The following is a 13,602-nucleotide window of genomic DNA, read 5'->3' as shown; positions in this document are numbered from 1 at the left end:
GTGTGTCTATGTGCATGAGCACGTACACACATGCACTCTGAAAAGTGAAATTGGACTCAGTCGTGCTTGGGATTTTCCAGGCGGGGAGCGCAGAGTGAAAGGGGCAAAGGAAGCAGAGGTGTTGGCAGTTTAAGTAACTTTAGACACAGCTAGAAGGGCACGTGGGGTGAGCCAATTCAGTGATGACAGGCCATCATGTTCAAGGGTGCGGAGGACTGACGTGGGGTGAAAGTAGGTGAGGACGAATGGATGCGAGTTTAGCAAAGACTTGAGAAGAGCAAAGTAATCTAGCCAGGATGGTGACAGGATTAGGAACAGAGAGGAACCAGTCTCCATGTTCCAGTGTCTTCACTAAAGGTCGGGGACTTATCCAGAAGTGACAACAACAACAACAACATAAGTAGCAGGTCTCATGGCCACTCAAATCTGACTTCACTGAGTCCTCAGAACTCCCCAGTGTTACACAGATGAGGGAGCCGATGCGTGAGATGGGACGGACTTTCTCCAGTTATACAGCTACTTAGGGGAATTTCAGCTGGAGTCTCGGCTGTGACTCCTCCGGTGTCAGACATCTGTCTGACTCCTTCTCCCCCACTGTCCTGCTTCTGTCCTCACACACAGCCCCAAACACCAGCTCCTTCCTGGTCTTATTTTGCTTTCTCCTGTGTCTGGGTCCTCCTTTAAGACTTTTTACCAAGACCTTATCAATAAGACCTTACCTTATCAATAAGGCTCAGGTATTTTGCATTCATATACATAATTATCTTCAACAGTACAACTGCAAAAGTAGTGAACGTTTTAAATGTTTACTTATTTACTTGTTTTTAATTTTTAAAATTTTATTTAAATTCAAGTTATTTAACATATAGTGTAATAGTGATTTCAGGAGTAGAATTTAGTGATTAATCACTTACATGTAACACCCAGTGCTCCAACAAATGCCAGAGAGAGAGAGAGAGAGCGAGCGAGCGAGTGTGGGCATATGCACACACATACATGTGAATGGGGGAGGGGCAGAGAGAGGGAGACAGAATCCCAAGCAGGCTCCACACACCCAGTGTAGGGCTCAGTTTCACACACCGTGAGATTAGGACCTGAGCTGAAATCAAGAGACAGAGGTTCAACTGACTGAGCCACCTAGGAGCCCCAAAAGTAGTGAACTTTGTAATAGAAATTCCTAGAATATAAACTTTAGTCCCCAATTCAGTTTCTATTAATATACATAAATATGCATAGAAACAATTGAAAACATAGGAGTATATGTCTTGATGTAGAAGATTCCATTATTAATATGATAAAATATGTAATGTTACTTATAACCCAAGAAATAATTTAAAAAATCAAAAGGTTTGCTTTTCATCATTCACTTCGATTATTTCCAGTGTACTTCCAAGAATTGATTAGAAGGAATCCTTTTTATTATTTGTTTCTTAGAGTAGTTTTAACTTCCCCATTACATTTGCCTTTTTTTAAAATATTAACGTATTTAAATTAATTCCTGTGAGTGATGAATTCACAGATACAGAAGATCTGGCTATATCTCAAAAATGACTTAATTTAATATTATTTAAATCAAGTACTTTTTAAAGCATACAGAATTTTAAACAATACATTAAACAACATTTTAGGAGATAATTTGGATTCTCTTTTTTGCCTTACTAGTTAATTTGTCTTTTAAATAGGTGTACCACTCAAATCTTTTGTATTTCCATTTTACCAAATATAAACTAAGAGTGAGGTTTTGCAACTTGAAATATTTGTTCATTTTTTTTTTACAGGAGCAAAATTCAAAAGTGACTGTATGTGCTTGATACAATCTTTTAATTTTTCTCATCACAAGAATTATGCCAACTTCAATAAGTTTATAGCCCCTATCATAGTTTATAGTTTAGGTGAATCCCAAACCCTTCCTCCACATGGCAAACAATACCCAGAGCATGTTAACCTGAACTCTGTCTTCTTCTTGAATCCAACACCGGGCTTTGCACCCACAGGACATTGCTTATTACCAAGCCTTATCGGCTGAGAGGTTGCAGACCGATGCCTCCAGGATCCATCCCAGCACGCTACCATATCAGGAGTTCTATGACCTGGGCCTGGAGCCGTCTGCTACCGCTAAACTAGATGATCTGCAGCGTTCTTGGGAAACCCTAAAGAATGTGGTAAGTCTCTGAAACGTGGAATTGTTTAATTAAGTCAACCGCACATGGATTACCTTAGTGATTGTCTCAGGAAACTCACGCCCAGAGTTAACACACTCTGTATGCTGTTGAATACCCTCTATTGGGCCACAGAGGTAAGGATGTCACATGAGGAAACAAGTGTCGTAATCTAGAAGATAAGGGGCTAGGAAACATTTGGTAATATCCTTTTCTTCTTTAGATCAGTGAAAAGCAGCGCACTCTCTATGAAGCTTTGGAAAGGCAGCAGAAGTACCAGGACTCCCTCCAGTCCATCTCCACAAAGATGGAGGCCATCGAGATGAAACTCAGTGAGAGTCCGGAGCACGGCAAGAGTCCAGAGAGCCAGATGGCCGAGCACCAGGTAAAAATAGCGATGACTTCAGTTTTCTGCATGATTAAGTAGTGCTCTCTTGTGACTGGTCGTCCGGCTAAGCATGTGTTTGGGAGAGGAAACTGCTATTGTTGTTGTTGTTGTTGTTGTTGTTATTATTATTATTATTATTATTATTATATCAGTTGTTACAGAGTAAACAAGATTCCAAATGGTGGTTGTTTCCACCACTTCTTCAGGGAGGGATCCATGAAGGAAAGACAGATATCCAGACCTTGAATTTAATTAAAGCTACATGCACTGATGTTGCTTCTTTACTGTAATCACACAAAGTGCATTTCCTAATAGTTGCCACATTATTTTGTTGTTGTTGTGAACTGTTGTAGGGATAAAATGTACCTTGCATCTACCTTCTCAGGTTACTGTTGTCTTTAGAAACTTAGCCAGGGTATGCCGAGCACCCTTCCATTATCACTTAAGAGAAAAGCTCTCAGACTTAAGTGGACAAGAAAGCACTTGAAGAATAGGGGTTCACAGTTATAATCTTATGGTTTGCCTGACTTGAGTCATTTTTTTAAAAAGTTATATAAACAAAACTTTGGCTTTACATGAGAAACAGAGATGATTACATTAACATAATTCAGAAAGATGCTAAAAATATATTAATTTAAAATGCATGCTAGGGGCACCCAGGTGGCTCAGTTGGTTATGCCTCTGACTTTGGCTCAGGTCATCATCTCACAGTTTGTGAGTTCAAGCCCTGCGTCAGGCTCTGTGCTGACAGCTCAGAGCCTGGAGCCTGCTTCGGGTTCTGTGTCTCCCTTTCTCTCTGCCCCTCCTCTGCTCACACTCTGTCTCTCTTTCTCTCAGGAAAACTAAGGCATTTTTAGATGTTAATTAAGTGCTATAAAAGCATGATATGATATGTGTATCTGTCAAGGATTGGGAAATTTATTAGCTTTACGTATGGAACTCTGTAGTGTGTGTGTGTGTGTTTAATACATGAAAACCTTGGAATATACTGGCTGCTTATATATGTAGTCTTAGATAAAATTGCATTCTTTTACAGTGTCCTTTTACATTTTTTTACATATATTAAGAATATATGTGGGGTGCCTGGGTGGCTCATTCAGTTAAGCATCCAACGGTTAAGCATCCAACTTTGGGCCAGGTCATGACCTCACGGTTCGTGGGTTTGAGCCCTGCGTTGGGCTATGCTGACAGCTAGCTCAGAGCCTGGAGCCTGTTTCTGATTCTGTGTATCCCTCTCTCTCTGACCCTCCCCTGCTCACACTGTCTCTCTCTCTCAGAAATAAATAAAACATTAAAAAAAGAAAAAAAATGTTAAAAAAAGAATATATGTGTTATTCTTGCAAAGTAACACAAAAATGAGCATATTTCATCTAGAGACGGTGTATTGAGAAATAGTGGCTTCAGGTTTTGACACTCTTGTAACCAAGATAGAGATCACAGCATGTGGCACCCATTTTTAGGCCTTATTTTGGTAAACTACCTTCTGTGGGGCTTTCTGCCGTCCCAAAGCCATCCACAGTCAGTCTGATTTGGGGAAGGTGCTCTACAAATATAGAGTTAGAGTCAGTCTTTGTTTATCTGGTCAAAACTAATCATGAGGACAGACAAGGGACTTGGGTGATTATTACACAACACAACTTTTTTCCAAGCACCATGGTCCTCTTTAGCTGATGCTCCGGTTATCAACTTGTCACCTGCTGCCTCCTCACTGTCCGTGAAGCACCAGTGCCCCCTGGGGTTCTGTTTGCCTGCCCCCCACCCCTGCCCCAGCCCCGTGCTTCACTGTGTGTGGAGGGGCAGGACAAGTTACCTCCATTTGATTACACTTTCCTCTAAACATCCCAAAGGAATTGAGCATAAATTATCCAAAGGCTATAGTAGAGCGAACTTGAGTGTCCTGCTGTCAGGTCATCATGAGCTGCTGTTCCAGGAGAGGGTTTACAGAGCTTAATTCTCTCTACTTTTGGGTTATCTCTGCCTTTGGTTAAGGCGCATCATTCTAGGGTCCCAGGTGACTGGCCACAGCTCCCAATGACCTGTCACTGGGTCCCCGAGGATTTAGGAACTTCAGGAAAACAGGATCCTGGTGGTCTGTCCTGACATTCCAGAGTTCCTGACTGAAAACAGAAATTAGCTCACCACCACCACCACCACCAGCACCACCATCCTGCCTCTCGGGCACTGGCATGAAAACATGGGTAAACTGAATGTAGAGCAAAATTAGTATTTTCAAAGGGATTGAATGGAGAAAACACAAAACTGCACATTAATGCTAAGTATTAAGTATTAGAAATGACTGTGTGACTTTTCTTATAATTAAGGCCAACCACATGAATTTCTGTCTCTTTCTAAACTGGGAGTGGTCACGTGAACAATTCTAGCAGTGAGTAGATAGATGTAGCTAATTCCCTGATGATTACCCATCATCGGAACTGAACATATTAATGTTCTGATGAGAGGCAAAGAAAGTATGAATAATGTATTACTTTTCATAGCACCACAAATCTAAAATTTTCCATCTGACCTACTTTTGCCATCTGTACCTTTCAGGCCTGCAAATTCTGGGACAGAGCTGCCCATGTGAAAAGCTAACGATATCTCAGAATCTAAATTGGTTCTTCACTTCTGGAATGGTATTTTAAAAATTCCAAGAACTACTGTAGAATTACTATTTCTAAGTTCCAGCTGAATGTGGGTGAGGAAGTCCAGTACACTTTTTATATTTTCTAAAAATTAGTAGAAACCCTTCAGTTGTTATTTCTTTCCCAACATTCTCTTGGGAGTATTAATGTTTTTCTTTAAAGAGCTGCTCTGATACCAACATTTTTCCTTTAAATGCTTGTCCAAATCTACTGAATTGGGGGAAGTGCTGTGCCTTTCCTGTTACCGTCTCTAAATTGTATGGGAGATCTAATTTTAAGACATTAATGCAGGGGCACCTAAGTGGCTCAGTTGGATGAGCATCCCACTGCGGCTCAGATCATGATCTCACGGTTTGTGAGTTGGAGCCCCATATAGGGCTCTATGCTGACGGTTCAGAGCCTAGAACCTGCTTTAGATTCTGTCTCCGTCTCTCTTTGCCTCTCCCCTGCTCATGTCCTGTCTGTCTGTCTGTCTCACAAAAATAAATAAACATTAAAAAATGTTTTAAAAACACATTAATGCAGCTCATAAGCTGACTTGTGGCTGTTCTAAGTGATAAGCCCGCTGTAATAGGGACCTTCATGGTCATGGGCAACTAATGCTTTGTGGGCACGTGTTGTGTCTTTGCCGCATTAAGTTCAGTGATGGATAGGAGGCAGAGCTCTGCGGTAATTTTGTCTCTGTTTTTGCTTTTTCAATATATATGGCAACTCAAAGTTTGAAGCCAGCTGTGCTGATGTTAATAGTTCTCAAAGTCCCAATGAAATTCACATTTACCTTCGGTGTTGAACCAAACATGAACTCCGTGTTCTCCCCAGAGTGAGTCATTATAGAGAAGCCGTAGGTACTTTTCTAAACCACAGAGGTATGGTGCATATAACCTCCTTGTAAGTGCAAGTCAGAAAACCAAAGATGTGTGTTTCTTCTCCTCCTTAGTTTTGAGTCGGACATGTAAGGAAACAGCTGGCCTCCAGCTGAGACTGTTATGGGGGCGAAGACATAGTTGACTGCTGATCTTTTTGTTTAAATTGACATGATACTTCAGTCACATAAAATTAACCACTTTAAAGTGTACGATCAGTGGCATTTCTTTTTTATTTTTTAAATTTCATTTTTATCTTCTTAACATTTATTTTTGATAGAGAGCATGAGTGAACATGAATGCGGGAGGGGCCACAGGATGTGAGGCAGGTTGAACTGTCAGCACAGAGCCCAATGTGGGGCTCGAACCTACAAACAGTGAGACCGTTACCTGAGCTGAAGTCACACGCTTAACCATCTGAGCCACCCAGGCACTCCTCAGTGGCATTTAACACTTTCACTATGTTATACAACTACCTCCTCTATCTGGTTTCAAAACATTCAACATCAGAAAAAAATCCCACCCGCAGTAAGCTTGGCTGCTGGATCTTAAAGTTTAAAACTATAGTTACCTTCCAAAACCATCCTGGAGAGCAAAAAACTCTCCCTTGAGAGTGAACCGAAGCCTTAATAGAGAGCCTTGATTCTAAGAGGAAGAAACCCAGCAGTTTTAGAATCCCTAATTCCTTTATTCCTTACTACAGAACATTCAGAGGGCTGTTGTAAACCAGTGTGAGCCCGAAACAGAAGCTGGTGACTTCACTCTACCCCAGACTGGTCAAATCCACTGCGATTAAATGAGATGGCTTGTTTTCTTCCTGGTCGCTTCATGATTCAGATATCTGTTTTATCTACCATGGATTAGAATTAAGTCAACTAGAAGTGCTGAGCACCTACTATGTGTGCAGCTAAAAAGGACAGACTTTCTCATTAATATTTGATTAAGCAGTGTGCTTTAGGGGTGGAGGGAATTGCCAACCACATTGTACAAAAACACAATGGGATTGTGGGTTATAGATAAAGGTAAAAATTCCTTTTATTGACAGAAGTAAACAAAAGAAAATTCTATGAGGTTTTTTGGGAAGCACAGATTTTAAAAGTTCTGAATGGCAACAAGAGTGGGTGGAAGGCACTATAAATATAAACACATGTGGAGAAAGGCGCAGAGGAGAGACTGAGAATGAACATGATTTAAGATAGTGAGGGGCTCTCCTTCCTTCCACAAGGGACCAATGCAAAAAGAAACCTAATGGGTCAGTCTAGTTATGGAGCCTTTAAAAGAGACCATGGAAGGAGGGGCGCCTGGGTGGCTCAGTTGGTTAAGCGTCTGACTCCTGGTTTCGGCTCAGGTCATGATCTCACGGTTTTGTGGGTTTGAGTCTCACATCAAACTCTGAACTGGCAATATGGAGTCTGCTTGGGATTCTCTCTTTATCTTCTCTCTCTGCCCTTCCCCCCACTCCCACTGTCTCTGTCACTCTCAAAATAAAGAAACTTGAAAAAAAGAGAGAGAGAGAACAAATAATATGAATTTTATATATTTGGCAGTAACCAAAATATGATTGTGAAGTAGTAGAAAATAATGTCCTGGAGAAAAAGTGTTTTGGATGTATAACAAATAAAGTCTGTCTTTAAATTCATTACAGTCTCATTAAAATATTCCAGTAAGGTCTTTGGTGGAGAGTGATAGGCTAATTCTAAAATACATTACAAATGTATAAATATATATATATATATTTATGTATATATACATTATATATAATATATGTTATGTATATATACATATGTGTATATATTTATACATATATGTATATATATTTAAAATTAAAAGATTCAAAAATAGCCAAGACAATCTTGAGGGCCATGAGTAAGGCTGAAGGGTGTATCCTACCAGAGAGAGAGACTTACAGAGCGGTAGTAATTATGATAGTGTGATATTGCCACAGATAGCCAGCTGGGCCAGTAGAACAGACACATACAGATGCTTGGTTTATGTCGAATATTATCCTGTAAAACAATGGATGAAAAATAGTATTTTCAGTAAATCATGCAGGATCAATTGGATATTAATAAGAAAAAAAAAAAAGAATTTTGCCCCCTACCTATGCTGAACACAAATTTAAGTTTAAGGGTTATTGTAGATCTAAATGTGAAGGTTAAAAAAATAAAACTATCTGTAGTAACTAACCTTGTTTAATTTTTAAAATTTCTGATCCATCACAGACCACTATTTTAGAAAATAAAATAAAATACTGCTTGGATGTGTCAATGTCAAGTTGCTTTAAAAGTTTCTTGACGCCTACAGTAGCTCTGTCTTGTCATGAATCGGTAAACATTTTGCATAGACTGATACTGTTTCATGGGCCACACTTTGAAAACCATTCTTCTAGAAGGTAACCTGGGAAAATATATTCATGACCTTGGGGTAGGCAAAGATCTCTTAAATAGGACACCAAAACCTAACCCTGACTTTTCCAGCGAAGGAAAATACTGATATTATTAGACTGTAATAAATCAATAAGTTTAAGAACTTCATTTTAGCAAAAGGCACCAGTAAGGAAGTCATTCCCATTAAGGGACAACCATGTCACAAAGTAAGAGCAGATGTTTGCAATACCCAGAACCAGAAGGAACACAGACACTTCTCTCCGAAGTATATAAACAACTTTACACATCAGTAAGAAAAGGAAAGTCTCCAGTGGGCAAAAGACTTTCGCAGGCAATCACGCAAGAGGGTATTCAGATGCTAACAAGCATAGAAAAAGTGCTCAGTCTCGGAGCGTGTGGGTAGCTCAGTCGGTGGGATGTCTGATTTCAGCTCAGATCATGATCTCATGTTCACGAGTCCGAGCCCCACGGAGGGCTCTGTGCTGACAACTCAGAGCCTAGAGCCTGCTTCAGATTCTGTGTCTCCCTCTCTCTCTCTGCCCCTCCCCTGCTCGTGCTCTCAAAAATAAACAAACATTAAAAACACATTGAAAAATGCTCAATCTCATTAGTCATCAGGGAAATGCCAATTAAAACTACAATGAGGTACTACTAAGAACCCACGAGAAAGGCTTCACTGGAAAAGATCCACAAACCAGGTGACAGTGGAGTGCCACACAGTGGTGAAAATGATCATCTCTCTGCATGCAGCATGACCACCTTTCACAAGGATGACAGGGAGGGAAAGAAGCCAGACAGAAAAGTACTTCTGGTGTGACTCCATTTTTAGAGAGCTCAAAAAGAGGCCAAAGTAACCTGTGATGTTTACAGGTAACACTGTGGTGATCTCTGAGAAAGAGGAAGGAGATCAGAAGAGACTATGGAGTCCTAGGGATGTTGTTTCTTGGTCTGAGTCGCAAGAGTGGGTATGTGCAGTTTGTGGAAATTTATTGAGCTATATACTTAGAGTCTGTGCACTTTTCTAGGTACACAGATGACTTCAGTACAGTTGTTTATTAAAAAAATCAACTGTATATAATGATGTTTGACATAAGGGGAAGAGAAGGGTTTTTCGGTATTTTGTTTTTTAATATTTATTGAGAGCCCACTGTGAGGAGGCACTGGGATTGTGCTGAAGCCTACCGTCCTGTGGCAGAGCTATGAACTGTGTAAGCACAGGTACATCAGAAACTAGGAAATATCGGTAAATATAAAGCCTGTGTTTCTTTACTTGAAGTCCCAATGGCCCCTCCTGTGGTAGGATCTGTGTTTCCTAACACGCCATTCAGATCCTACATAGGAATTTCTCCTGTCAAGATTCCAGTTAAAGAGCAAGTCATAGCATATCCAAAAATGAGAAATAAAAACCATGTCTATAATTGTGAAGTACATGAATAAAGAAATTAGCGTGGTATTTGCCAGAAAGAGCTGGAGATCCTGGACTGAGTACAGAAGGCAGGAATGTAGCAAGCGAGGAAAGAGTGTGGTACAGTGGCGGAAAGCGATGAGGCGTACAGGTAAGGTCAGGAGCTTGGCTTTTATCTTACAGGCAATAAGCTTCTAAGTATTTTAAAGCAGGAAAATGAGAGAATTTTAAAGTGAGAGCTTTTTAAAAAGCTCACTCCAGTCGCTTTGCGCAGAGTGGGCTGGAGAGGCCAGGTAAGCCTGCAAGCAGGTAGGCTGACCAGTAGACCGTTAGAGCCATTCAGGTAAGAGAGCTGGCTCTGACTTGGGCTGGGGCTGGGGAGACACACTGGGTCCATTGTGCAAGACTTGGTGTGGGATTGGATATGGTGAGGGAAGGAGAGGAGGTGTGAGGAGTGAGACCTAGGTCTTGAGCTTGAACAATGAGAGGGTGTGAGCTTTCAGTGAGATGAAGAAGACAGAGGAGGAAGCAGCCTTTATAGATAACATGCTGGAGATACCCATGAAATGTGTGTGTTGAGTATCAAGCCTAAAATTTAGGACAGATATCTGGGTTCGGGACATGACCCTGTGGGCCTTCAGCGTCAGGAAACATCTGAAGCCTCAGGAGTGAACATTGACCGGGAGAGACCATGAGGAGAGAAAAGAAGGACCTGGAAGCTAGCTGAGGAACTTCAGGTTTTAGAGCCAGGAAGCAAAGGAAAGAATGAGGAGAGGGTGATGACATAGAAACAGGTGACAGCTCACCCTCGTCTTGTGTAATGTGAGCTTTGGGTTAAAGTGCAGTGTTGTTGCTCACACTTGGGGGAAATTTGGAGTGGGAAAAATCATGTTGAGGAAGAAAGTGATGAATTCTGCTTTCAATATAGAATCGTAGACTCAGACTCACACCGAGCAAGCTCCCCTCTTGGACTGCAGATGAGCCCAGTGAAAGCCCAAAGGATTAATGAACTTGTTCAATTGTTTATGTTAGTGACACAAGTGGTTTTGAAATCGGAAATTTCCTGGCATTCATCCTGGTACTTTCGTTTCGGAACCTGTTTGCTGGTTAAGCGACTTCCATGTGAATTATCTTCACTAATCTCAACCGATGTGAGACTCAGCTAATGACACGATGTCTCAGTCCAGAGAAGTACATACAGGAATGTGATTCCACAGTCTTCTCCACAGGCACTGATGGATGAGATTCTCATGCTGCAAGATGAGATCAGTGAGCTCCAGTCGTCTCTGGCAGAAGAGCTGGTGTCCCAGTGTCCCGAGTCCGACCCCGCGGAACAGCTGGCCTTACAGTCCACGCTCACCGTCTTAGCCGAGCGTATGTCCACCATCAAGATGATGGCATCAGGGAAGCGACAGCTTTTGGAGGTAACCACTCTGAAGGTGCCGCTCGCGTCCAAATTAACTCTTCAAGTTGTGTTGCCAAGCATGCGGGTTTGTTTTACGTGATCTACATTTTTATAGTTTCCCACTCAGAAGAAGCTGGTATTGTGTGCGCCTCAAGGAGGGTCTCGTGAATAGAGCGCTGAGTGTACAGCCATGAATGTGTCTTTTCACCGCTTTCTGACTCATTTCAGCCTGAAAAATTGAGAATGTGTAAAGGAAAATTTGGTAGACACGAGCCTTGTGAAGAATAATTGTAAAAGGTCTGCATAATGGTTTGCTATGTTTGAATAAGAGCATTTTCTGACTAGTATTACTAATTCCCTGGAGAATAAATCCTTAGTCACTCTTAGCCAACTCGAGCACACTAGGTCATGAAAACGGTTTTGCAATTCTGGTTCTCATGTTACTTAACTTTAACATTATTTAATGAATAAATTTTGGTAACAATAACATGGGTTAAAAAAAAGGAGTGATTTTGCTTTTTCTTTATTCTCTTGTAATTCTAATATGAACATACATGATGTTCATATTGTGGTTCCTATAAATTTGATTAGACTAGAGACCTCTTTATGGACCTTTAGAGTGTCTCTTGCCTTGTTTTTACAGGGCTTCTTCAGGATAACGTTTCTCTGGCACGTAATTAGTTCTCAGGACATTTCTTATTAAATGAACTTAACATTATGTTATTATCTACTGGTTATGCCATAATTCAGTTGAACATGGATCTAATGTTGGGTGTATAGGCTCGTTCCAGTTTTACCTATTATAAGATGAGTCAAATCATCTATTCATATATTTTTTGTTTGGGAGACATTGAAAATCAATGTGTCAGCTTTATTTAATCTCTGTTTGCAACTATTCAATAAAAACTTTAAAAATAACGACAGTGGTAAATCGTTAAGGAACTAATTTTTTAAAATAAGGTATTTAGAGTACTTACCTTAAGAATTAATTTTTGTAATTCATTAATATTGTCCCTAATCACTCTATGAAATCTTTGGGGGGTTTTAGTATGAAACGGTTGGCTTGGATTTAAAAAAAAAAAAAAATGAATTATTTGCCATTAAGGAGAAAGCCCAGAGATGTAACCAAAAATTTTGAATTTCTGTCTTCATTCAAGAAACGAGTACCGCTGAGTCACCACTTCCTGTAGTGGATAACTTGCCTTAAAGTATATGGTGGTGCCCTGCCTGTGCTTGCCACTGTCCCACCACTCCTTGCAGTTTCCCAGACATTGAGATACAGTTTTGCCATTTACCACTTTATGCCATTGTTCTGTTGTAATCCTTGGTCAGTTTCCATTATTCACATTATTTGCCCAGCCCTATAGGTATGTTACATAAGACGCTTAATCTTAATCTTACCTTAACCTTTAGGTGCCCATTAGAATCATCGGAAAAGCTTCCTAAAATTACCAATGTTGAGACTCACTTCCAGAAATTCTAATTTATTGCTCTGAGATGTGGCCTAAGCATGTTTTGTTTGCTTTTGTTCCATTTTGTTTGTACGTTTCACAGGTGATTCTGATGAGCAAACTGGCTAAGAACCTGGTACTGTTGTGTCGAATCCTAACGACTGTACCTTGCAGTGATCTGTGTTACCTTCTACTTGATTCATTAGGAGAAGTTAAATGATCAGCTTGAGGAGCAGAGACAGGAGCAGGCCCTGCAGAGGTACCGCTGTGAAGCTGACGAGCTGGACCACTGGCTCTTGAGCACCAAGGCCACTCTGGACACTGCCCTGGGTACAGCCCAGGAGCCTATGGACATGGAGGCCCAGCTGGTGGATTGCCAGGTACAAAAAAATGGTCTGGAGGAGATACGCCAATGGCACCAAATGCATTGTTTACGCACAGAAAACATCATAGGAAAAAGACTTCGTATGGATATATAATTTTTCACAATCCGTATCTTTTCTATGTTGAAAGTGGAACAACAGTACCTTACAAAAGCTTAATGAAATCCAAAGTTGGACTTGGTATTTTGAAAACTTTTGCTAGTAGTATCTACTCTTTAGAAACTTTTCAGCTTCAGGGCACCTGGGTGGTTCAGTTGGTTAAGCATCTGACTCTGGCTCAGGTCATGATCTAGTGGTTCCCAGGTTCGAGCCCCACATCAGGCTCTGTACTGACAGCTTGGAGCCTAGAACCTGGGTCAGATCCTGTGTCTCCCTCTGTCTCTGTCCCTCCCCCACTTGTGCTCTGTCTCTCTCTCTCTCAAAAATACATAAAACTTTAATTTTTTTTTAAATTTGAGCTTCCTAAAGGACATTTTTTTGAAGACCATAAATACCAAAAACACTTACAGCATCTGTATT

General features: G+C 40.8%; 1 protein-coding gene across 1 annotated transcript in view; it reads left to right on the top strand.

Moving 5' to 3' along the window:
• The window catches only part of SYNE1 (spectrin repeat containing nuclear envelope protein 1), a 461,288-nt gene that overhangs the window by 298,799 nt on the left and 148,887 nt on the right, over nt 1–13,602 (top strand). The window contains 4 exon segments of the mRNA XM_039220107.1: nt 1,995–2,162; nt 2,383–2,544; nt 11,074–11,268; nt 12,907–13,080. Coding sequence (XP_039076038.1) covers nt 1,995–2,162; nt 2,383–2,544; nt 11,074–11,268; nt 12,907–13,080 — 699 coding nt within the window.

This window comes from Hyaena hyaena, unplaced genomic scaffold (genome assembly GCF_003009895.1).
Source record: "Hyaena hyaena isolate Hyena2069 unplaced genomic scaffold, ASM300989v1 scaffold_860, whole genome shotgun sequence".
In the NCBI taxonomy this organism is placed as follows: Eukaryota; Metazoa; Chordata; class Mammalia; order Carnivora; family Hyaenidae; genus Hyaena; species Hyaena hyaena.
This window is presented reverse-complemented; position numbering and strand designations above follow the sequence as displayed.